At 34.3% G+C, this 26,041-nt stretch overlaps 4 protein-coding genes and 1 pseudogene across 5 annotated transcripts; 3 read left to right on the top strand and 2 right to left on the bottom strand.

The window, feature by feature from the left end:
• Positions 1-2,895: 2,895 nt before the first annotated feature.
• LOC140975915 (uncharacterized) lies at positions 2,896-8,506 on the top strand. 2 transcript variants are annotated; one of them, XM_073439848.1, is made up of 9 exons: positions 2,900-3,663; positions 5,008-5,214; positions 5,298-5,540; positions 5,739-5,805; positions 5,888-6,076; positions 6,226-6,317; positions 7,392-7,574; positions 7,651-7,787; positions 7,899-8,506. In XM_073439848.1, the coding sequence occupies exons 1-9, from the start codon at positions 3,163-3,165 to the stop codon at positions 8,077-8,079; spliced, it is 1,800 nt and encodes a 599-aa protein (XP_073295949.1). In that variant the 5' UTR covers positions 2,900-3,162; the 3' UTR covers positions 8,080-8,506. The 2 variants fall into 2 exon arrangements, 1 of the variants encoding a protein (XP_073295949.1); XR_012175072.1 differs by lacking the exon at positions 7,899-8,506 and having other exon boundaries at positions 2,896-3,663; positions 6,226-6,321.
• A 682-nt stretch (positions 8,507-9,188) lies between these two features.
• Positions 9,189-11,107, top strand: LOC140975905 (histone H3.3-like). Its single transcript, XM_073439839.1, has 5 exons — positions 9,189-9,402; positions 10,146-10,217; positions 10,317-10,393; positions 10,480-10,570; positions 10,661-11,107. The coding sequence occupies exons 2-5, from the start codon at positions 10,146-10,148 to the stop codon at positions 10,829-10,831; spliced, it is 411 nt and encodes a 136-aa protein (XP_073295940.1). The 5' UTR covers positions 9,189-9,402; the 3' UTR covers positions 10,832-11,107.
• Positions 11,108-13,621: 2,514 nt separating this feature from the next.
• LOC140975896 (ras-related protein Rab11D) lies at positions 13,622-16,419 on the bottom strand. The gene is made up of 2 exons (XM_073439827.1): positions 16,024-16,419; positions 13,622-14,259 (listed from the first exon to the last, which is right to left on the bottom strand). The coding sequence occupies exons 1-2, from the start codon at positions 16,251-16,253 to the stop codon at positions 13,812-13,814; spliced, it is 678 nt and encodes a 225-aa protein (XP_073295928.1). The 5' UTR covers positions 16,254-16,419; the 3' UTR covers positions 13,622-13,811.
• An 829-nt stretch (positions 16,420-17,248) lies between these two features.
• Positions 17,249-22,166, top strand: LOC140966212 (uncharacterized; annotated as a pseudogene).
• A 756-nt stretch (positions 22,167-22,922) lies between these two features.
• Positions 22,923-24,094, bottom strand: LOC140981018 (probable transcription factor At5g28040). The gene has a single exon (XM_073447265.1). It carries the CDS (start codon positions 24,086-24,088, stop codon positions 23,093-23,095), a length of 996 nt encoding a protein of 331 aa, XP_073303366.1. The 5' UTR covers positions 24,089-24,094; the 3' UTR covers positions 22,923-23,092.
• Positions 24,095-26,041: the final 1,947 nt, after the last annotated feature.

Below are 26,041 nucleotides of genomic sequence, written 5' to 3'. Positions count from 1 at the left end.
GAGTTTTGTCAAACACTATAGCCTATCAAATTAATCTTTTTCATTTGAAACTCCATATAGAACTTCATCAAGCTAGCTAAATACTCATTTTTATTTTCAAACTCAACAAATGACCAAATATATTTTGATATTATTTAAATTGTTCAAATCGAACTCAAATAGATGATCGATCAAATTTGAACAATCAGAATAAAAAAAANATATATATATATAAAATAATAATAATAATAATTAATCTCCTAATATAATAATAATAATAATAATAATAATAATAATAATAATAATAATTAATCTCCCTCCAATAATAATAATAATAATAATAATAATAATAATAATAATAATAATTAATCTCCCTCCACAGCTGGGTCCTAGCCTCCTTAGCCTCGTATAAGGTCTAGCCCTGGCGTTAAAGCACGTAGAATAAGCGAATATCATAGTTGTCACCAAATAAAGCAAAAGAATAAAACCGATAAAGAAAAAAATTAAAAGAAAAGGAAAAAAGACTTCCTTTGAAAATTGGGAAAGCACATAAAGTCACAAGCAAGTTTACGAGACCAAGACAATATAGGAAACTTGAACGTTTAATCTAGTGTTTGGTGACAACCCCACTATGAAGTATAGTATAAGTTAAGTTAATTGTCGACGACTTATAATAGTTTATCTGATATAAAAAATCTCGAATTTAAAACAAAATTTTGATTTTGAGACTCGGTTTATTACAAAGTCTTATCATACTAACAAAAACAAAAAACTACCAATCATGTCTTGTATTTAAAATTGATAAAATAAACAACAGCAAAAAGACAAAAACTTATGTGAAACGGTCTCAAGTGTCGTATTTTGTGAGACAGATCTTTTATTTGAGTCATCCATGAAAAAGTATTACTTTTTATGCTAAGAGTATTACTTTTTATTGTGAATATCGATATGGTTGACCTGTCTCACAGATAAAGATTCGTGAGAGACCTGTTCCAACAAAAAACCACAATTCACATACATGAATTTGCCAAAATTCCAACTCATCAAACATAAATCATTAGTTAATTATTATTATCATCATCATCGAATAAACATTGCAAATATCATTATTCTGGTAAAGTGATAATCCACAATTTTATGAAAAAAAATAGGTACGATGAATTCGAGTTTGAGAAACATTACAAATTTTTTTAAACATTAATTTATCAACTCCTTCAAGTATAATGCATGCATGCCTCGTAAATAATTGATAAAATACTTATTTAAAAGAAGAAAAATCATTATATGTAGTTTAAAAGTCGACTATGAAAACGCAAAAGAATGCTTTATTTGTATGAAATAAAACTAATCGAAATCTATGTATAATCTTTTAGAAAAAAAATCATAAATCCCACTCTCGATGAAATAAATTATTGGTTTTTACTATTAATTGTTGAGTCGCCATAACGTGTAGTTTGATCTTAGATAAAGACACGATCGTGTGATTATTTTGTTTTATGGTCATAATTAATTTCAAGTGTCCCGAAAGAAAGGATGTACAATGACTCGATCGGTACTCAATTATCCAAAAGTTGGTCTCGAAATCAACAATTTAGGGCATGAAAAAGGGCATAACGATCCATTTCTTCCACAAGAAAAGTGCATCATGTTGGGGCATTTCTCGTGTTAGGCGTCGCCAACCAATAATTGACGAATAATTAATTTTTTTTTTCCCAAAAACAATTATTGGCTGGTAGCCTCCGAATCCGAATACAATGATTGAGAGCTATATTTAATCACATTTCATCTCTTTTTATTAATTATTATGATCCAAGTTAACTATAAAGATTAATTCGGGGACGTAAATGCTGATGAACGATGATCTTTTTTCGAGGTTTCCTGAAAAAGGTGTGAACCTCGTATTTTTAAGTAAATGTTTACTCGTAAATGCATTTTACGGACAATTCTATTATCCGGAAGTTGCACAAAATCGATTTTAGAAAGTTTTGTATTTGTTGATTTCTTGATCGACTTTTTAAAGTAATTTGACTAATTAAACTGTAGATATTTTATGGAAGTCTGGAAAGAGCTCCGAGTGCTATGAAAAACCTATCCCAAAGAATATTACGGAAGTCTCTCAACAAATGAAGGGGTCAGTCAATTTCCTTTTAAATAATCTATAAGAAATCTAAATTCGAAAGTTTGTAAAACACTAAAAAAATTATAGAGGTTCTCAAATTTTATTGGTTAATTTTGTTTCATATCGAGAAAGATATTGACATTAAAAAAGAATATTACAACACACGTTTTTTAACAGGAGAACCAATCTCGGTTATTTCAGATCGAACACAGGAACTTGTAAATTATGTTAATCATATTAGGTAAGGTAAGTTTTGTGTGATAGGCTCGACTCACCCAAGAAAGTCTTAGTAGAAAATAAAACTTGTTGTCAATTGATCACAAATATATATATATATACTTCACCAATTTGGACACGTCAGATCGAATATTACAATATATTTTATTTGTATTGTGCTGGAATATTAAAATCCACTCTATAATTATTATTTACAAATTATAAACCATTGCAAAGAGGTCATTAAATTTGAAATTACCACTCTCACAATTTCAAAGTAAGATCCGACTTCTCTAGTTTAAACACCTCCAAATTCCAAAGAGTAATAATCTTGTGAGACGGTTTAACGAATCTTATCTGTGAGACGGGTCAACCCTATTTATATTCACAATAAAAAGTAATACTCTTAGCATAAAAAGTAATAATTTTTCATAGATTACCCAAATAAGAAACCCATTTCATAAAATACGACTCATGAGACTGTTTCACACAAGTATTTGTTCATTAGAAAATATACATATACAGGGGATGGGTAAAAACCAAAACAAATCCCTTGAGAATTAGCAAACAAAGAAGAAGAAAGAAAAAACAAAAACAAATATAAGAATATTTTGACCAGCAATAGTACGGTCGCACGCACACCACATCTCCTCTTTCTTCCAGCTCACCTTTCATTGCTCTTCTCCATCTCCTCTGCCTCTGCTACCTAATCAAGTAATGCAAGCGCAAAAGACCTAATCGTTTGTTGGATCATTCATTTTGGATGATTGATGTGAGGAAATGTTGAAAATCATATAAATTGAGCTCAAGAAACTTGTATTTCGATTTTCTTTCGGCTTTGACTGCTGATGTCGAGGGAGGATTTGGTTCCGAAGACGTTCCGCGCTTTGGTGGAGAGAGCCGAGCGGAAGTTCGCGCGTGTACGAGACGCCCCGCTGCATCCCTATGGCGGGATTGGGATGCAGCACGGCCAGTTTTTCCACAAAGTTTTCAAGGCTTACATGCGGCTATGGAAGTATCAGCAGGAGAATCGGGCCAAGTTGGTGGACTGCGGGCTACAGAGATGGGAGATTGGGGAAATCGCTTCCAGAATTGGGCAGCTCTACTTCAACCAGTACTTGAGAACTAGCGAGGCTAGGTTTCTTCTCGAGGCGTATATATTTTATGAAGCCATTTTTAATAGGAACTATTTCGAGGGTTCAAGGAAGGATCAAGGGGTTAGGTTCAAGGAGCTGAGGTTTTACGCAAGGTTTTTCATGGTTTCTTTGGTTTTGAATCGCGTTGAAATGGTGAAGTTGCTCGTCGAAAAGTTTAAGGAGCTTGTTGATGACAGTAAAGTTAATTTTCAGGTGTGATATTTTTTCTCTCTCATGAATTCCTGTCTCAATTGTTTCGATTGTTTACATACGCGTACTGTTTTGTTCAGTTGTGTAAATCTTGAGTTCACTGTTTGCTTGTTTGAATTGATTCTTCTTGTTCAGGGATTGAAAGGTTTTTTCTTTTTAATCTTTCCGCCTGAGATTACATGGTTATTGTTGGGGATGTGTTAAAGTTTCTAGACCTTTTATACATACATAGATACCTGGCATATGTGTCTGTGTTAATACCTATTATTCCCATGGCGACAATAGATTTTCGATGATATCGAACTTAATCGACGGATTGGAATAAGAACATTCAAGTTGGTTAAATCTTGTGCTCGGAAACTTTGCTAGAGAGAACTATTATTGAGGTACGTAGATGATAATTTTAAACACGAGTACTGATCGATTATGTTCGTTAGCTCATTTTACCAGAGATCATCAGGCTTGAGCGAGACACCTACGCAAGTGACATGGTGGTTCAAGATTTCTTCCCTTAATTTTCATATTCTTCATTATTAATTCATTTTCACGGAAGCCTGGATTCTTATCTGTCATTGTTTGTTCAGTCTGTATGTTATTGTCACTTTAGGTTGACATTAGAAAATCAACATGCATTTCAAACGTGATGTCCTCTAACCTTGCATGAATTTGGTCGCATTTTTTTCATTTCCTACTTCATTGCATGAATTTGGTCGCGTTTTTTTCATTTCCTACTTCATGGCAGGAATCTTGATTTTTTGACTGAACAATGAGCAAATGGTTGATGCTAATTAAGCACCTTGTCCATTCAGCTCCGTACAACCATAAAAGTGCCTCCAATAAGCTTTTGATATTTTCAAAATTTCAGACTTTACTAGGAAGCATTCAATTACGTTAATGCTCAATAACCCTGAATAGATCAAACTAGTATTGAAGTTTCAGGCACAACAAAATGGAGAATAATATTGAAGTTTCAGGCACGACAATATAGAGAATTTGAATTGATGCAAAGCTTGAATTTTGATTCTTCGTAACAATATTTATCAATTTGAGAAAAATAACATATTTATCAAATTGAGAAAAATAACGATCTTTAACTCAGGTGTTTCTCATCCTATGAGAAATAAGTCGACTATGTCTTTTGTTTTGTTTTCGGCATTTGATTGCAAACAATGATTGTCTATCTCATGATAGGTACTTTTATTTTATGATTCCTCAAGTTATTTTTAATCTCGCATTTTTTCGTGTTTCTATATCTTTATCCGTTGCTTAGCCATATGGTTTCTCTTGTAAACAGATTGCATTTTTTGCGCTTAAGTATAGCTAACACTCCATAAGCTTTTCCTTCAGGATACTAACTTCAAAGAATGGAAGCTGGTGGTGCAAGAAACTGTTCGGTTTACAATGGCTGATTCAGTAATCCTGAATGCTAGGCCTTTGCGTTATACTTCCCTGTTTGATTCACATCCAGCGTCTCTCCCATTTGTGGCTAAATTTCATGCAAAGAGACTTCTGAAGTTTAGAGATGCAGTGTTGACAAGCTATCGCAAAAATGAGGTTATTGACTTATGTATTTGAAATTGTGGATTGTTAGCTCTGGTTACGTTAACGCTGCCAATTATGCTTGAACTTTTCTGCAGGTGAAATTTGCAGAACTCACTTTAGATACTTTCAGAATGCTGCAATGTTTGGAATGGGAACCTAGTGGTTCTTTTTATCAGAAGCATGTTCTCGAATCAAGAAAAAATGGTTTACTGGCTGATCATTCTGCCTCTTCAGGATTGATAGATATAAATTTGGTTGCAGATATGACAGATCCAACATTACCTCCAAATCCCAAAAAAGCTGTTCTCTATCGTCCATCTGCACCACAATTGATAGCTGTGAGTTCTTGAATCTTGATGTGATCATCCACTGTTCTCTAATTGCATTAGGAAGTTTCAACCATGTTCTAAAAGCTTGCGTGCATCTGATCACCAAAAACAGTTTAATTATAATAACTATTAAAATGTGAATTTGCACATAATTCCATAAGAAGTTCTAGCAACACGCGTTTACAATTGCTTCACACATACTGGCAGGTGATTGCAAAAGTTTGTGAAGAACTTCCTCCTGATAGTGTTGTGTTAATATACTTGTCAGCCTCAGGTTAGCTTTCAGATAATCGATTATTTACATGAGCTGGATATTTTCTGTCATTCTGTCAGTTCAGATCATGTTTTGGATGCAGGAAATTCTGGTCATTGTAGCACTTTGCAAATGGGAAACTCTGGAATTTCAGGAAATTATTCCGCGACGAGTGCCTCATCCTATAATAATAATGGGCAGATGAATGGGTCAAGTGAAAATCATGTTAGTGCAAAGGGGGACCCAAATTACTTTGAGAATTATTTGTTCTTGGGACCAAGCAGAAACGGAGGTAGGAATAGTAAATAAACTTCTTGTAGATTGGCTCCATACTGTGAGATATTTCACGCAAGATCTTGCGTACTCGGTTTGTTGCCACCAAAAAATACGCGCTTGCTATGTTCTCTGTTTCTTGCTTATGAACTAAAATCTCTTTTTCAGGTTCAAATGTTCTCTTCCCTGGCGATATTATTCCTTTCACAAGAAGACCACTTTTTTTGATAATTGATAGTGATAACAGCAATGCATTCAAGGCAGGTTTGTCAAAACTTTGTAGAGTTACTTATCCCAGCATGTCAGGTTCGTTGGTTAGTTGTTACTGTTGGAGCAGTTAAACTCCAGTACTTTTGATGTTGTTCATTTTGTATAAGAATATCAAAATTGATTTTACTCAGTCCATAGTTTGACTCTTATTCTCACAGTTCTTATGTACCTTGTTTGTGATAGTCAGATGTGTAGTGCTTTAAACAATTAAAGTTGTAACAAATGTGTGGTAGATACAGATGTATGAGAAAGTTTGTTCAAAAATTCCAATTTCCACTAGATTGTTCTTGTTGTTAATTGGTGTTTGTATGCAAACATCTGCATTAAAAATCATTTACTTGTGAAACTACCAATAACTTGGTCTGTGTCTGGTGAGCTTTTACTTATTTTGAGCTGAAATTTAGGAAAAGTTTACAGTATAGCGAGTCAGTGTAGTTTTTGCGAGTTGATCTTATATACAAACAAATGTCTGTATGCAAAAATGAATTAGTGCAATGATTGGTTAAAAAAATTGTTAGAAAAAATTTTGCTTATGAAATAATTGTGCTTGTAATTGTTGACGTAAAATGTGAAAGGATAATTGTTGGTTGAACTTCTTCTGGAAAAAAAAGAGAACAGAAAGTGTTTGGCTTTTGAGCTCCCTAGATTTTACTTGATTGCGTGTTGGTCGTTGAGGCATGTATTTGTATCTGTGTCCTTGATGTCTCTCCTGGTCCTTTTTCTTCAGTGTTCTTCATGGTGTTGTGGGTGTTTACTATTTTGCATCTCACAATTGAAGTGTGTGTAACCTTGATGTTTACTCTACAGATGTTTCTGATACCTAAGGACTGGCTGTTTTTCCCTTTTGTAATATGTTGTACCTAGGATAATACCTTTTTTTAAAAAAATCTGTATACCTAGAGAGTAATACATAATCTCGAGTACACAAGTTCCAACACATTAAATAGAACCAAAACGAATGTTTTTGCCTAATTGTGTATGTCTGAGGGCAGTTTTTGGTTGCATGCATTTGGGTGAGGTGAATTTTTCCCTGCTGAATTTTTTGATTCTCGGCCTCTTCTCAGGTTTTGCACGGAGCTGAAAGGGGTGAACCTGCTGCATTATTTCTGTCGCCTCTGCGGCCTTCATTCAAGAATCCGAGTGACGTTAGCATGGCACAGAATGGAAGTCAATTCACCTTGTTCCTCGCAGCTCCGTTGCAGTCTTTCTGTCAATTAGTTAATTATAACTTAGCCACAGAGAGCATGGTGCGTACACTGTAACCTAATCAAGCTCTTCAGAACAAAATTTTGTTAACCTTTTGTTTTATTTATTTTCATTTAGGATGCATACAATAGCGCAGAAACCATTCTCGTCTCAGCTTTCTCTGAATGGGAGGAGATCCTCTGTACGTCGACTAGCCTCAATCTGGTTTGGGCCCAGCTTCTTACTGATCCATTTCTGCGTCGGCTTATTATTAGGTATGCACATGAGTTCGATTTAATAATACGAATGTTCAATATTTGAGATAGAACTGGAAATCAACAACACCGGCTTTGGCTGATGATTGAGCTATGCTTGGGTTTCTCCAGATTCATTTTCTGCCGCGCTGTTCTATCTTTATTTTGTTTACGAGAGAACAGTGAACATTATCTACCAGTTTGCATACCAGAACTTCCCAATGCCGTGGCTGTCAATTCCAAAGCCGTCCAACCTGCAATCAACCGACTTGCAGATCATTTCAAGGTTGCAGATTGTTTTAGCTTTTCATAAATTTTTATGGGAAGGCGGCCGGAAATTTGTACAATAAAGTTTAAATTCAGTCCCAATATGCATGCACAACATGAAGGAAAATTTCCTGAAGCGGTAGGTATCGGATCACATAACGTTATGGACCATGGTAATCATTGGAGTTGCTTTCCTCAACTCTGAATCAGCTGCATGTGTGGTTTAGTGTACAAAATTCAGTTTTTGTAAAGGCTACTTATCCTATGGAAGACTTTTCTGATACTGTGTTTTTTTGTTCATAGTTCCATTGCGTCTGTGGGTTAGTTGGGTTTATTAGCATACTGGCGATGGTTTTGGTAGCATGTTGTAGAATTTCATACCTTTTGTATAATATTAGAACCGAGAGTCAGAAATATTTTGTGTCTATTTTTTGCCCATTTATGATTATGATATTTATACTTCAATTGCTCTGTCATAGATGGATTATCTCTGGAGCATATTTTACCTCAATATTTTCAATAATTCGTTATGAAATTAATTTTGCAAGAACATACATTAGTTGATGGGTATGATTATATTTCGGGTCATTGAAAACCAATAGTCAATCATTTGCTTTATTTATTCATGCACTTGAATACAAAGTTCCACAAATCCAAAGCATATTTATAGCTCCAAAAGTCGACAGATCGTGAGAGGAGGTAAATCATGGTGATTCAGTCAACCAACAACAGTTAGACCTCATGTTACGCCGCGCACAAAGAGCTCTCTCACGTTGGAGGAAATTTAACTCCCACACTATCGTTTGTGAGACTCGATCTTTGGTTATTGATCTAAAATTCACCAGTTAAGTCCATGCGGGCAATCCAAAGCATATTTATAGGTTAGTATAGCATTTGTCTTAAAAGAAAATGTCAATAAATGATTAATGCATTAATTTCACTTTTCATGATCATGGAAATTTCATTTCGAAGGACTCAGCCACAAATAATATATTTTTAGTGCGAGTTGTTGAAATACAATAATTATTATTTATTTAAAAAACCTTATACTAAAAAAACGCTATATTATTGTGTTGGGCTTGGGCTACGTGCCAAGTTTCAACCAATGGAGAAAGAGCATTTAGGTCTCTCAATCCGTGTCATATATTAAACTTCCCATATTAGCCGTCCATTTGACAGGAGAAAACACAATTTACTTCATTCATTGCCGTCCGATAAAAGATTTGATCTAAATTTCTTGACCGTCGGATCCGTGAAAGCCCAAAACTGAAAACTTCCACAGCTACAAATAAACGTCAATCGACATCTCTTACAGAATTTATTGATTCGCTGCGATTACGAGAGGGAGATTTTCTAGTGCTACTTAGAGGTGAGTTCGTCTTTCTTTCTCATTTTAATTTTGCTATTTTTTTTATTGATTATGATTATAATTTCTCGTGTTTATCTGTGAAAACTGGCTGCAATTTGGATATTTCTTTTGATGGTTGTTAATTTTTGATTGCTTACGAAATTAGGGTTTGGATTCTAGGATCAGGTTTATCCTCACTGTTCGGCTTTGTATTCTATATTGAGAATGATCGAAGCTTCAATGCTATTTTTTTTTCTTGTTTTGTTTCTTTTTGTTATCCAATTCGGAAAACTGGGTTTTCTTCCGAGGTTCTTGTTTCTCTTGGCTAATAAAATTGTGTTTATATCGACAATTTGTGCGCAGATTTTTTTATGTTTGTTGTGTTTTTATTTTAATGCTGTTATTGGCTTCTTGTACCCAACCGTTCCTTGTTCCAGTTAAATTAGGGTTTTTTCATGTCTTGGAAGTCGAGGATCGGAGTCGATACCTGAATATCTACACATTCGAATAACGTATTTCACAAGCCAATTATATATTGTCGGCTTGTTCTTGTTCGAATTTGATAATCTTGCCTTTTCTGCCCACATTTTTATTCAGTTTGGGTAAGTTTGTTTGTTGCCTGAGCTTTTGGGATATTTGATGCATGCATGTCATTTTCGCAACGTTTGTAATGTGTACGTGCCTGCTGATATGTAACCTGCTCTATGAATGGTCAGCTTTGTGAATTGCGATCTGATAGTACTCGTGTTTGCTAATATCTGTAGATGGCGCGTACTAAGCAAACTGCTCGGAAGTCTACTGGAGGAAAGGCTCCTAGGAAGCAACTTGCCACCAAGGTTTTTCTGTTCCTTTAATTTATTCTTTGCTCTGTGTTATTGATACTTTGTTTGTATCGGGATCTTTATGTTATGATTTGGTATAATTTTCCGGACCAGGCTGCCCGTAAGTCTGCTCCAACCACTGGTGGAGTTACGAAGCCACATCGTTACCGTCCTGGTACTGTTGCTCTTCGGTGAGTTATCCCTTTCCTCAGGGTAATTCAGCACTATCTGTTGTGTAAAGAGCAACGTTTGACAAGCACACTTATATCTCGTGTAGTGAAATCCGTAAGTACCAAAAGAGTACCGAGCTCTTGATCAGGAAGCTTCCTTTCCAGAGGCTTGTTCGTGAAATTGCTCAGGATTTCAAGGTTAAATTTTCCACCGAGTATCTTGTGTTTCTGTGGCAAATAACTGCAGTGATGACGTTTGTTGATTGGTATTTGTTTCTGTGGTTGCAGACTGATTTGCGTTTCCAGAGCCACGCTGTTTTGGCGCTTCAGGAAGCTGCCGAGGCCTACCTTGTGGGTCTATTTGAGGACACGAACTTGTGTGCCATTCATGCCAAGCGTGTGACAATCATGCCTAAGGATATCCAGCTTGCTCGCAGGATTAGGGGCGAACGTGCATAATCTTCCTTCGCTGTCTTAACAGGCTTAATGTTGGTGAATGTTGGTGTGGGATGGTGGTGGTGGTTGGTCTTTTGTTCGCTTTCTGTTGAGAAATATTGTTGAAGTAAGATACTTTTTAACTCTAGTATTAGCAGCAGTAGTTATTGTCCGTAGGGCATGTGTCATTATATTTGTTCTGTGTTGGGAGTCCAGATAACTGCTTTCGTTGAATCTTGTTTTGTCACACCTCCGTTGATGAATACTTTTATGTTTGTGTAAAAGTTGTGAATTGTTTTATGTGCCTGGTGGTTAATCATGTCTCGGTATATTAATTTTTGCACTTGAAAAAGTTGTTTTAGGAAAAAAATTTTAAGGTGAGTTTCTATTTATGATTTTTCAAAATTCGATGCTGCCTTTGCCTTATGTTGGATGTCAGATTTGTATAAAGATTGATTAGGGCACCTGTGATTGTTGGTTCTTGCCTCTTGGAACCAACAAAAATGAAACCCATGTTTGGGTTTATGATTGGAGATGCTAGTGTAATTTGAATAATTGTATCGTCTATTCCTAATATGTTTATTTATGAAAGATTAGGTATTATGAAACATCAGTTGTCCACATGTTACCGTTTTCTGGTTGAGTCACTTGCTTCCCAATGGATCACTCATAATGTCCTGATCTTAGTCACCTTATTTTATGCACGATACTTATAAAATGTAATCGAACATAGTGCTCTGGACGTTTAGAAGACCCCCCCCATATCAAATGCCCTCGCAAGCGGGGGAGATCTCTGACTCGATCTTCGATCTGTAGCCTTTGATGGCTCTCATTACCGCGGCTCTCCTCCTCCTGTTCGATCGAGAGGAAATGGGAACAATTTTTATTTCAACTGATTTTCCTCGGCTCAATCTTTTCACTTTACAAGGCTTACCTCCATCTTATTTAGAAAACGCGTTTTTTTTTCAAACAAATTTATTTGAAGCTGGTAAACTTGTTTTAAATAATCGTACTCAAACTTAAATTTCCGTCATTTTTTTATGTTTTAGCACTTTTTGATCCATAACAAATTATTTTTGTACTTTTTGAGTTCACGCGATTTTTGTCGGATGAAAACCAATAAAAAATAAAAAAATATGATCGTATTATATTATATTTGAATATTAATTTTTTCAGATCTAACGTATAATTTTTTTTTAGATTTAATATTAATATATGATTTTTGAATGATTCAATATATATAACAAATATTTATATTAATGATATATTTGTTTTTTTATATGATTTTTGAGTAATTAAACATGTATAAAAAATATTAATGTTAATGTTACATTTGTTTTTTTCCAATGAAAATCGATACAAAACATTAAAAATTTGATATTAATATATTATATTTAAATATTAATTATTACGATATGTGACAAATGTAGGTATCCGACAGCAAAAATGAGTTAATCTATGTTACAACAACAATGTTTTTTTCTCTTTTCTAATAACATTGTATCGTATATGTTTCCATCCGGACCCATCAAAATAGACGTTTCTGTTTTTTTTATTTCCTATTCTAGGGGTAGGGGAGGTCTCGATCTTGGGACCTATTACAAAGGGAAAGGTGAGCTTTACCAACGAGACAAACAGCCCAAACTCCCAAAATAGACGTTTTTAAAAAATGAAAAATGGCAATTTAATTTTTTAAATCTTGATAGGTGATTCTACACTTTCAATAAAACTTAAAAGTGGGGAAAAAATTCAAGATTTAACTCAACAATATCTTTACACAATAATATTTAACGATACTTTTTACATCCAAGATCTATCAAACAGCCCGACCCATTAATATTCAAGTAGATGTACTATACAATGTCATAAGTATAAGTAAATAAAGTTGATCAATGGCTAACAGCTATAGTTTTTGGCTTAGTGGTAAATATTAGATTTTAACAATTGATATCAGAGCCAATATCACGAGTTCGATTATCTTTAATTGTAATGAATGCAATTATTGGGAGAGAGATTGTTGATATGCAATAATTGTCCCTGCTGGGTAGATCGATCAAACCATGATATTTGGGCAACTATGCGGTTTAAAAAATTTGAGTTGCACTATTACCACTAACTATAACTTTTGGTAAAACAACACACTCGATCCTACAAATATTATGATTATAAAGTTACATTTTCCTTGCTAACTGATCCTGAATTAAGCATTTTCATTGTTATATATTTCATCCTATTTAACAACGGCAACAATCATTTTTAAGATAAAAACTGTAATACATAAAAATAAATTTAAAATTTTATTATAAATGTAACCTATTAAAAAAATCATATATTTGTATCAAAACTGAAATAATTGGTATTCAAATATTATATATTAACATCATATTTTAATGTTTTGTATCAATTTTCATCCAATAAAAGATACATGATCCATAAAAGTTCAAACACATTTTTTCTGACATAGGAACTGAAATCAAATTTTTGTTTGTTTATAGGAATTTTTGAGTAATCGCTAAAACTAATATATATTATTAAATTAGAAAAATAAAAATGAACTTAATATCGGCATAATGCAAATAGGAAGGCTTTTTTTAATTGGGAGACGGTTTGACCGCATCTTCACCAAGTCACATCATCTCTATGAGCAAGAAAACATATTTGACCAATATTTTATTTTACGACATTCTCAAAAATTTCCACGGATATTCTACTACTGTTCCACGATTAGGTGTAGTTTTGGGACATTAACCTCAAACAAAGAATGGAGACCAAGACGATAACATTACAGATCACAAGAACCATTAGAAATTCAACTAACAGAAAGGGGAAACAGAATGCATAGCAACAATGACAGTTCACTTCTCTTTTTCTCGACATCAATATCACAACCATGTACCATTAAAATGTAAGAAATACAAATCTGAATATACCACCAAATGTTCAAAAATTACAACCGAGAGCCTAGAGTAAAAAGAACCATGATCCAAAACTAGCTGCAAATAAATCAAGATGATCTACAGCACATCCTGTTCTTTTCCGGGACTACCTGCGCAGGTCCAGGGATAATAATCTTTTTCCCAGCCAAAGAAGTAGGATTGTCACTAGCTTGATCATCACCAGCAACAAGATTTTTCTTATTCACGATGTTAAATATCTCGCTTAACACAGTCACGAATGCTTCCTCCACGTTTGTTGCTCCAAGTGCTGATGTTTCCAAGAAGAATAGTTCTTCCTTCTGAGCAAACTCCTTGGCATCCTCCATCGGCACGGCTCGCTGGTCTTCAAGATCGGTTTTGTTTCCGATCAGAATTATCACGATATTCTTGTCAGCATGAGCACGCAACTCTTCTAGCCAACGTGGTATGTGGTCAAAGGTCTGTCTTTTCGTTATGTCATACACCAACATAGCCCCCATGGCACCTCTGTAATATGCACTTGTGACTGCTCGATATCTGTTCACAATAATCAACAAAAGATAATTAGGCGCCACAGTAAAGTTCTCGCTGATTCAATTCATTTTTCTTGCAGACGATTTTAATAATAGTGATCTAAGAAGATGATTCTAAAAGTTTGGGTACCACCACTTGAAACAGAATACAATACACGAGGATACCTAGAGCTTTGGCACCGGAGAAATAGATTCTATACAAAAGCAAACTTAGAGCTTTGGCATGAGGGCTTTAACTACTTATTTGTATTAACTGAACGCAACCCAAGTTTTCTCAAAAAAGGGCCAAAAATGATGGCTAGAGTTAATAGACCATTCATTGGGCGTATATTCTCCATTATGGCATTGCTGCAAACTCCAAGATAATTTAATCCAATAACCAGCAATTTAGTTATGTCAGAGCCAACATCAAAGAAGCTCTTATGCTCATAGTGGCACTACAAAAATCTCTCAACTATTTGATCTAGAAGTCTACGTGCTTTTGGCATTCGCCATGAAATTCACAATACAAATGAAGATGATGAAAGAAGTACGTATTTGAGTATCCATTACCACCTCAGTGGATGATGTAAAAAAGTTGCAAGATGCCACACATAGGAAACTTTGGCCATCAAGGCATGAACCTACTAATGGGTATAACAATGGGTCATATAATTTGCACACATGTTCACGAGGAGGAATGCAACAACTGATGGCTTCCAAAAGGTTAACCAAAAGAAAGGTATTGGAAATGCTTGTTAATTATTCAAACAAGTTATGCTTTAATACCAGTAAATCAATGGAGGTACAGTAACGTTTAAAAACATTTAGCTGAAGGATACACATTCCAGCCTACAACACGGAAAGAAATCAATTCCAAGTAAATTCACAAAGCCGAACTAATAGGTTGCTTAGAATTGACTAGACATACAAAAGCGATTGAGCCAGATTTTGTTACATACGAGCAGTATTCATAATACTCGAAAATAAAATGTAAACTGACATATAATGATTTCATTAAGAAACTTGCACATAACTGATACTCATTATTCTATCATCGTTTATCGTTCCATTGATACTGTAAAACTGCAATAAATACAAAGATGTATGATATCGAACATGTGCAGCATATGCTATCGCTCAATATGTAGCATAATGTTTATAAAATTTATAGCACACAAACTATATACTTTTTAACTACTAGATCTAATAATAGCGGGTTAATACCTTTTTTAAATTAAAAGTAGAAATAGTTATTCTCTCTCATTCAGATGGAAGAATCATATGCTATTACTGGACTTGTTTTTGACCATTTCTAGAAAGTTTTTTCTTGGAATATGTGATGTTTGTTTTGGTTTTATTTCTAGAGGCGGCAGTTTTCATTGAAAATAACTACTCTTTGAATGATGTTTTGATTAAAATTTACCACCACACCTGTTAGTTGCTAAATTCAGATTACAAAAAGTTAAACAAAAAACGTTATTATATCCCGCAGTCATACAGAGTACAGTGAACAAGAGCTCCGACGAGCCAAATATAGCTGTAACACAAATCTCTATGAAGTACACGATATATATAATCCAACATAGAAGGTTTCTATTTCACCACAATGAAAGAACTGGATCAATCCTTCAACTTCCAAAATCAACAAAAAAAGAAACATCAGGATACAAAATGAATCCAGCCAAGATCAGTTACATCCTGTATAACGCACATGCAAACAATCAACGTAAGAGTAATAATTTTCATTCGACAAACACAGGCATTCGGTAGATATACAAAGTTTTACCTTTCCTGGCCAGCTGTGTCCCAGATCTGAGCTTTAACAGATTTATGCTGGATAACGAGAGTTCGCGTCTGAAATTCGACACCGATCGTAGCCTTAGAATCCAAACTGAACTCATTTCGCGCAAAACGCGACAGTATTTGAGACTTGCCCACCGCGGAATCACCGATCAGCACCACCTTGAAAACGTAGTCGATTTTCTGGCTCGCGTCGCCATATCCACTACTAGTCATTTCCACTTGTGCTCTCACTCGATCTCCTAGCCCGTGTTTTGCGCTAAAAAGAATTGAATGGAAAAAGGAGACAAGGAAACGGAAGTAGCGGAGGGAGGGAGAGGAGAGCGAAAGAGATGGGAGGAGATTAGATTTTTCTTTTCGTGACAAACTAGTACAACGGAGATCTTGGTCGCTAAAACTATTAACTATTTTTATATTATTCATNGATCTTATCTTATAAAAAATTACTCAAATAAATATACAACGAGAATAACATGAACCAATTCATAACTATATCAACATCATGATATCAAAAAAGAAATTAACAATAACTAAATAATACACCAAAAATTTACGTGGTTCGTATCGAGACTCAACGATTAGACAATCGGGTTTTGTATCACCTTATCTCAATTTTCTTTCGAGCCATATATTTATTTATTTTTCTTATTTAGAGAGTGTTTCTATCTGAAGATAGACGAGAGCTTCTAGTAATATTTACTGGCTTCGATCCTTTTTATCAGTTAATTTATTTTTCTTGCTCAAGTAATGCAGATTGCAGCCTCCTTCAATTTTAACACTTCTGTAAAACAAAATAAATAAATTATTTAATATTATTCAATATATTTGTTTGACTACTCTGAACCTATGTTAGAATTGTTTGACCAAGTTCAATCCCGACCGTTTGATCGGATTTAGGTTCGTCCCAAATGGCCTGGGTTAAAGCCGAACCTCTCTCATTATCATTTCTAGGAGATTGATAAGTTGAAAGAAAAATATAATATAATATTTTTAAACTTTAAATATGAATCCTTGGCTCATTCATTTAAATATTTTTGGACAAAAATCAATTTTATCATTGATATGACGGGACAAGGAATTCTTATGTAAACTACGAAAGATTTGATTCACCTTAAATTTGAACATTAATATACTACAAACAGAACAGTAGCAGATAATAAACTTTTGCCTCATACGGTCATATGACGGAGAATAATTAAGATTGTTCAGCAATGCGTTGCCCAAACAAATTCTTGATATTGGTAACCCCTTACTCACTGATGAATTTTCCAGATTTTTTCTTGATATTGGTAACCCCTTACTCACTGATGAATTTTCCAGATTTTTTAACCAAGTCTTCATCTTTTTATCCATTGAAAGAACCCATTGAATAGAACCCAGGAAATTCTTCATGGCCCAAAAGCTAATCACCGTATTTACGGTGAAAATGCATCTGAAAAGAAACTACCTTTCCCTCCAAACGTGAAAAATATAACGAGCTCGTCAAACCCTTTTGTGAAACAGTGTGTCAAGCTTCAACAGAGTTCTTCATATCGCCATTTTCACGGCTCAGTTCTTGTTGTTGGTGCTATTCTCGTAAGCTCTCTCTTTCTTCCTGTCTTTCTAGTTGGGCTTTAGTTGATTTTTTTTTTCTGGAAAGATGGTGGACTTGCTATTCGTGAATGGATATAGGATTCTGCTTTTTGGTTGTTTAATGGAACAAAATGATTCCAATTTTGTATTGGAAAGATGCGTAATGTGTTTGTTGAAAGGTTTAAACTTATTAGTCAGTGTTTGGCAGCCTTTCCTTTTCTCTGTCTTTGTGCGAGATTGGAAATAATGTGTGTTCACTTTCTAATGATGTTGTGCAACTAGTACACTTAGTTTTGTCTGTGGTTCTTGTTTTGCTACCTTTTGGTTTTGTGAAATATAAGAGTGGGGAGGTAGATTTATGGTTGTAGTGGTGGATTAAACGTTATATCTGAAAATTTGATCAAGGCGAGTGAGGAACTACTCACTTAAGGTTTGTTGGCATACCTTTTTCCATTAATAAATATAGAGAGAAGTGTCGAAGTAGCCTTTTGTGATGGTTTCCCTTGGCATCGCAGTAAGAATTCAATTGATTGGGTCTGCTGTTGTTGTCACATGGGAATCACCAAACTACTGTACGAATTGGAATGAGCTCTTAAGCCGTGAATTTGGTATGAGAGAGATTTATATAGTTAATGACCGCTGTCTGCAGTGATATTGATATTTGATATGTTATATGATAATTTTAGATTGGTTGCCAATAATTAGCTTGAAACCTTGAAAGGTGCCCTATTGATATGTTCAACTGATGTTTAGATATATTACCTGCTGGGCATTGAATAAGCGTGGACTGAAGGTTGGAACATGTGAATGAAATACGTATCAATCGGAATAGTGTGGAGTTCCCTATCACCATAGAAAGACATCTTGCTATATTATATCAGAAAATATATAATTCTTGGATGTCTACATTCATACCATTGTCCGCAGGTGAAACCGTTATTTTAAGGTTTTGTCTTCGACCATCCTAACCCGTATTTTTTTTTGCTTGCGAAACCGACATGTTCCCATATTTTGGCTTTAAAGACACTTCTTGTGTATTAGTGTCTGTCAATCCATCTAATGCATGCCAGTATTATTATCATTGGAGGTTTTTCAATACTCTTTGTCAAAACTTGAAGCATGTGATATTCGATGCTTATCTTGAAGTCTTGAACTTTATCACTATAATATATGTATTGAACTTAATCAGGATTTGTCCATTGGTTGATAGGATTGTGTTCCACGACTGTTTGATGGCTCATTTTTCGTTGTTGTCCGAGATTTGTTTAATTTGTTACTCTTCTTGTCTGTATAATTTTTTAATGCATCATAAGTTGAATTTCTCAAAATAATATACTTTTGATAATATGTAAAATTATGAGTTGATTCGGTAATTGACTGCCAAACATAATGTAAAGTTTTTTTTTCAGGGAAATTTACAGCTTTTACTAAACATTGCTGGATAGTCCTAAATAGAGTGTTTGTGGGTACTCAACTCTCATATTCCTGAAGAAATTGATGATCCTTCGATTCAGATAATCCGAGTCAACTCGGTGGTTATGAGTGAACTCTCTGCTGTTCAGTCGACTGATTCTGTTCATGTCATTGCCTTGGTGAGAATTCCTACAACATTTCATGTTGCCAGTGACAACCTACATGAAGAAGATTGCCGTAAATGGTTTTCTTTTTCACATCAAATACTGGTTCTTGATGGAATTCAGGTATCTTTACGTCTTTTGTATTCATAATTGTTGGTTTATATGTCTCAGCTATTTCCCCATGATTTAAGAGTCAGGTAAATGTTTTCTGAGTACCGTCGTCATCTCAAATTTTGAGCAAACTAACTGGCACAGTCAAGTTAATATTTATTCGAAAATTTTGAGCAAGAACATTTCATCTAAATTATTCTTGATTCGAGCCCCTAAATGTTGATTACAGGCATATGTTTTTTGAATTGAATCAACTTTTGGTGATATTTTCTTCCATCATCGCCTATTTGTGCCAATACCAGATAGTGCATCACCTCTTAAAAGGCAAAAAGTAAGGTTGCTGCTAGGAAACTTGTTTGAAAGGTTCTCATGCATACCAAACATGCCATAAGCCATGATATCTCATGAAGATCAAAATAGTTGTCTATTTCTATATTTCAGATGGATGTTGATGTCATAGATAGGGGTTATTGTAGTCAAACATCAAGTTACTTGTTGCATTATGGAAGAAATGTTTAGCCCTTTGATTTTGTGTTTATGTGTTTGAAGATGAAATGAACTGACATTTATTGCTATTTTATGCAGCGATATTTTGGAAATCCACAATTTCTATTCTGTTCTTGCTTAAGCTTTGTCAAAGTCTCTGAACTCATATCACTGTTTATTTTATGACCCTGACAACCTTGGTACACTACTTAGATCTGCTACAGCCTTTAGATGGGTGAGGAATTAATTGCCATGTAAATCTGCAATAGTTTTTCATGCTTCGAGTTTGAAGTTTTTGTTTTTTTCTTGCCTGACCCACTTTTTGAAGAACTAAACAGAGTAGGTAATGGATAATGTTTGAGCAGCCTATTTTCATTTAATTCTTCACCGTGTTTGGTTGCATTCTTTGGCCATCTGAGAACACTTGAGCTAGATTTCATGATCATTTTTCCTTTTTGATTACAAATTTTATTGGTTTAAAGTTATTTCAATGAAACTTCATTCTCGGTGGATCCATGTATCTAGCTTTTAGAACCCAATTTGTTTATCCGGTGGTTGCTCCTCTAGAAAATATTCTTGTTGCCTATCCTTATGTTTCTTTCTTATTTAATGGAAACTATTATTTCTTTGAATAATTGAATTCAGCTGTTAATTTTTAAGTTAAAATGAATCTGAAGAAGTTGGAGAAGGCAATTATTTCAACGCCTCTTCTTTCCTGGCAATCATCATTTCTGAAATTAATCTTACTACTTTCATAATATAAACCCCTAATTTCTCAAATTCAAAATTATGGCTGTCTTTAGCAGTTGAGATTTCTGGGGAAATCCGATAAAATTATAGATGGTGTAGTACCACATGGCACGACGTTCAAGTTTATATTGATAATATATGTTCACTCAATAAGAGTGGAACGCATATTTAACCAACAAAGAATAACTGGCAAAGTATCTGAACTGCACATGAAGGGAGCGTTCGTATAAAAATTAAGAAGTATTGTTGGTCAACTTCCCTCTAGTTTGAGGTTTAAGGAAATGTTGGTCAAGCAGCACTTCCATTCATTCACAAAGGGCACAATGTGTAGCTGATCAAGAGATGCAAATTCTCAGTTAATAAAGAATTTGTGGACCTGCTATATCCAATGAGTAAGTTGGATGAATACAAGAGGCAGATTTTGGTATTGGCACACTCAAGGATCATATTACTTTTGATGAAGTTTTGTTCCATAAGCTTAAAAGTCGTAGCTTATCCAAGATGAGGAGAGTAATTTAGGCCGTTATGAGGGAAGGTTTGTTATGTTAGGACTTTGCGAAAAACTGCAGAATTTCTTTTTTTTTTTTTTTTTAAAAAAACTTTCCAAAGGTAACCCGAGGAAAAAAACATTTCTCGTTACGATACAAGTGAATTGCCAACATTCCACGCTTCTGTTATGGTAAAAAGTGAAATGCCTAATGTTATTGCAAATTTGGAACCTGAGGCCGTGGTCGCAGTTTAATGCTCTAGTTGGTTTCATTTCCGATGATATATCACATTCGCAGGGTTAACTAGTTTCTTCATTTCAAATTTGTATTTGCCTCCTTTAACAAATTTATCATTTCAACAGGGTGGCGTGTTGCTGCTTCCTGGTTGTTGTGATTCATTCAACCCGAGGAGCCTGCTTTCAGATTCAAATTGTCACTTGTAACTGGACACACATAAAAGCTGTAAGAAAAGAATTTCAAATGAAAATGTTGGCTGGCCATCCTTCAATTAGTGATAAACTGAATCCAGAACTTAAACTTTCTAAAGGGTTGGCAGATTCTTTAGCAGAATTGCCTCTTTGCCTGGTGTTAAGCAGTGAAGGAACTGGCCTTCCTGGAACCAGTAAAACTGCTTGTGAGTATTCCCATGGCCGGAGAATTTGAGTCTTTAAATGTTTCGGTAGCTGGTGGCATCTTCATGTATATGTTGCAACCCGAGAACAATAGAGTTATTTGACTTCTGAGCAAGAAGATTCTTTCTGCTGTTACTGACAAAATCGGTTAAAATCGATAATTTGGTTCTGGAAACACTTGTATACCCGTAATAGATAGGTATCCGGATATAACACCGAGATCACTGAGCATTTTGATTATCAAATGGTTTTTATACTGGGCAAATGTTGTAATCTTGTTCAGCTCCGGTGAAGCCTAGAACCTTTACTCCCTTTACTCGCTATACCAAAAAAATGAACCACAAAGGATATCACAGCGGTAAGACTTGTCTGTGAGGCTTCGACAATGCCGTTTCTTGCTCTTCTTGTGATTTCTACTAATGATGACTGGCCTTTCGGGGTCAAATTGTTTGCCAACAGTTGTTTCATACTGGACAAGAGATATCTATTTAGTTTTACCTTGGATGATGTCTCTTTTTCGGGCTAATAATAATGTTTTGGCTTTTCACAGAAATTATAGAATTCTCTTATCTGAAGCTACCATCTTAATGTTTTGTCATTTGTAATTCGGACTTTATATTATGGGTGCAATGGAGTTTAGTTTAATCGAAATAATATTGCATTATTGACATATTGCACTTTCTAAACATATAAGTTGAGTGAGCGGGCACCATGTATTCTAAATTAAATTTTTGGCACAGAATCATATGATTTGGTGGGGAAAAATTATGCTCTTCTAATGGGGTTTGAACCATAAATTTGATAACCGGAGATCTACAAAATTCGTCTTTTCGTTTCTATGTACGATCTCTGTTACTGCCAAAGATGCATGACAGTAATCTTCAAACTGTCTCAGGTTTTCATTCTGTTTGCTACTCTTTCAATTAACCAAACAACCACCTTCTAATGATCGATATGAAAACCATTATATATCTTCATTATCACATGTATATGACAGACAGGACGAACCCATAACTTGTATGATGTATCCTCCAATGAGGGCCGACATGGATATGATTACAATGGGATGAAGAAGATGGAGACCCGCTTGCTTTTTAGTGTTTGAATGTGATGCCGATGGAACGAGGCATTTCCTTCTTAATTTCTAAGAAGTGAGAATAGCTGGTTCCCAATATAACACATTTAAATTTAGGATCCCATACATTCCCACAAGACCAAAACTTCAATATGCAACGAAGAAGAGAAATATTCCATAATATATAGCTTTAATCCAAGACACTTTGCCATAAAAGAGAAACCGAAACAAAATGTAGCTTTGAAAATGATAATTCTTTATATTTCATTCTCAAATGTACAGACGTCCAAGTAAAGAAACCAACACTGCAAACTATCTAATCTACTAGTTAACCACCTACAAAACTTAACCTTTTATTTATTATTTATTGCTTTAGAAGAGAATGCTCAAGAACCAACCTCAGTCGGCGTCCCAACACATCCAATTCAGCAATCCTTTGCTTCTGCCAGCGTGATGGTAAACTCTGATAACTCATATTCCGCACTTCGCCACTCCCACCAGCAAGAAACATCGTCCTCAAGTCATTGCAACACTCATCAAACACATTCAGCACCACCTTCATAACTACTTCACCTAATGTATCCTCGCGGTCAAAGTTGACATGCCCGAGCCCGACCTTGCGGCAGTGCGGCATTCCATTATTGTCCATTGCCGCATCTTCCCCTTCAAACTTCACATTCACCTCGCTTAATTTAACCTCTTCGCCATTCTCACTACAAAGAAAAGCATCTCCACGTTTGTCTTCATCCACATTCTCATCATCGAAACACGCCAATCCCAAATTAACATCAAAATATTGATCATCGATACTGGGAGAAATGACCGGTAAATTAGGCGAAGAGTCGACTCTAACGCCAACAAGATTGGATTTTTTAACCATCCCGTCATCATTCTTGTTAATGCTACTATTATTTAAGCTCACATCCCTGGATCCGTTGAAGGGTGAGATGGCGGCAAAATCCGGATGCCATAACTGCTTGGACAAGTCGTAAAGAGCCCGATCGTGGAGGGACAACTGCGATTGATCGAGACCTTTAGACAGCCGGGTTGAGATGACCCGATACTTCTTCCGGAACCGGCGGAGCTTCTCGGAAATCTGGGACTTGGTGTAAGGTAGCGACATAGTGTTGGAGAAGCGGGAATAAAAGATCCCGAGGTCTCTGGGAAAGGCTAAGTTGTTGGAAGAGCAGTCGACGAGGTCATGCAAGAACCGGATCTCATCCGGTTCGGTCCAAATGCGGTGGAACTTGAACGGCGGGACCCGGCTTTCATGGGCGTGGAGTAGCGTCGGATTAGGGTCGAGTAGGGTTTTGCGTTTGATGGGAAGTTTTGGAGAGGAACGGATCGTGGTGGAGTCCATGTATGGAGTTGCCCACTCTGCTAATGAAAATTATAAAAATGATTTTGATTAAATATACTTTATCTATTATATTTATAAATATGTGACTTTACATGTAAATTTATATTTATCTTTTTATTAATTGCTTGTTTTGCAATAATTGCTTACTTTAAATGTGTATTTTCTTTATCTTTATTCATATTTTAAATATGTGTTATTATTAGTATTTAATTTTTTATGTCTACCCACATTATAATATGTTATTTTTCTCCAATAATATCTTTTCATTATATAAATTAGTATTTGGTTTTTTTATTCCTACCTACATTATAATATGTTATTTTTAATCCAATGATTTAGATTTTTTATTTATCTTTTCATTATGTAAATTAAATTAATTAAAGTTTAAAAATAACTCATTATCGAATTGTGAATTTTCTTTGGTGTCTTATTAATTTTTTTCATGTCCTCATGTGACAGTTTGCCATAATTTATGTGTTTAAATTAAAATTTTTTGCAACTGAATTTTTTTTGCGATTTATATTTATAAATTATTTAAATAAAACACGGTAAAAGATCGTTGTGATTTGAGCCGTCAATTTGGGTTGGATCTGTCGGTTTGGCCTACACCGCCAAACAGTTTAAGTGAGTTGGGTTGAAATTTTGTTGACTCATTTAAAGGTGAGCCTAAATGAGCTCGCACGAGTTTATATTAAATATCTATATATATAATATTTCAATCATGAATTCTTGATATAAAATGGAAAATATCATTTTTATTTCAAAATTGTGATGTTATTATTTTGTCCAAAAATTGTGGGTTGTTGAGATATTTTGACAGTCACTCAAAATTGAGTGTCAAAGTTGACATTTGAGTTGTATTTTTGGATTCCTGACAATATGTTCGTCAACTTATTATTTTTAAGTTAGTTTTATCATAATTGTGATGGGTAAATATGTTTATTACAATATATAAATATTATCATCTCTTTAAATTAATATTCACTTTCATGTTTGACATATTATGGGTCTTGGTAAAATGAGGAATAATAAATTCAAACAAACGAATACATAAAAGTCTGGAGCGAAACTAGAATTATATGGTAGTGGAAATTAATGTATAAATTTTTAGTGAATTTATCGATGTTAAGTTGTATAAAAAAATCTTATATCATAACATATAAAATTTCAACCTTATCTTGTAAATGAAATAAATCAAACATATATGAAATATACAAAATTTTATTACATATACAATCAAGTAATTCATTATAATTATATTTTATTCTACAAAAAATTTTGTCAAACTCAGTGATTGTGAATTTAATATCTATTAAATCAACAAACTAAAGAGCGTGTCAATTAAACTAATTGAGTAATCACATATTCTTGAATTTCCTAAAGGAGATAGATTGTTTGATACAACAATTGTCCACGATGGGTAGGCGCTTGAGCTGTTGTATGATTTAAAGATTTGACTGGCATAGTTATCATCAGCTATAGCTTTTGATAAAGCGACAAACGCTCGATCCCATATTATTCGATTGTAAAGCTAGAAGAAACATGTTGCATCAAATTTTAGTTTGAATTGATCCCTTACATGTTACTCTATTTTTAAATTTAGAAGCATTCTACAATTTTCAAATATTATTATATATTGAATTATAATTTATTTCTTTCAAATTGGATAAATATACAATAAAACTCATGTAAATATTATTAACAAAAACATTTAAATGAAATATTGGATTTTTCGATAATCAAAATAAGAAATAAACAAATTTTAATCCTTGAGTGAGAAATAAGATATTTAAATAAAATTATAATTGCCATAATGAAATAGTGCACCTACATGCATTTATCAATGTATTTTGCAACTAAAATGTCAAAAAAAGTTTTCACATATTATTTTTATATCATATTTAAAATAATTATGAATCCTAATTTTTATTATTTTGAGTTGGCCTTTGTTAT

This window comes from Primulina huaijiensis, chromosome 1 (genome assembly GCF_012295235.1).
Source record: "Primulina huaijiensis isolate GDHJ02 chromosome 1, ASM1229523v2, whole genome shotgun sequence".
Lineage (NCBI taxonomy): Eukaryota > Viridiplantae > Streptophyta > Magnoliopsida > Lamiales > Gesneriaceae > Primulina > Primulina huaijiensis.
This window is presented reverse-complemented; position numbering and strand designations above follow the sequence as displayed.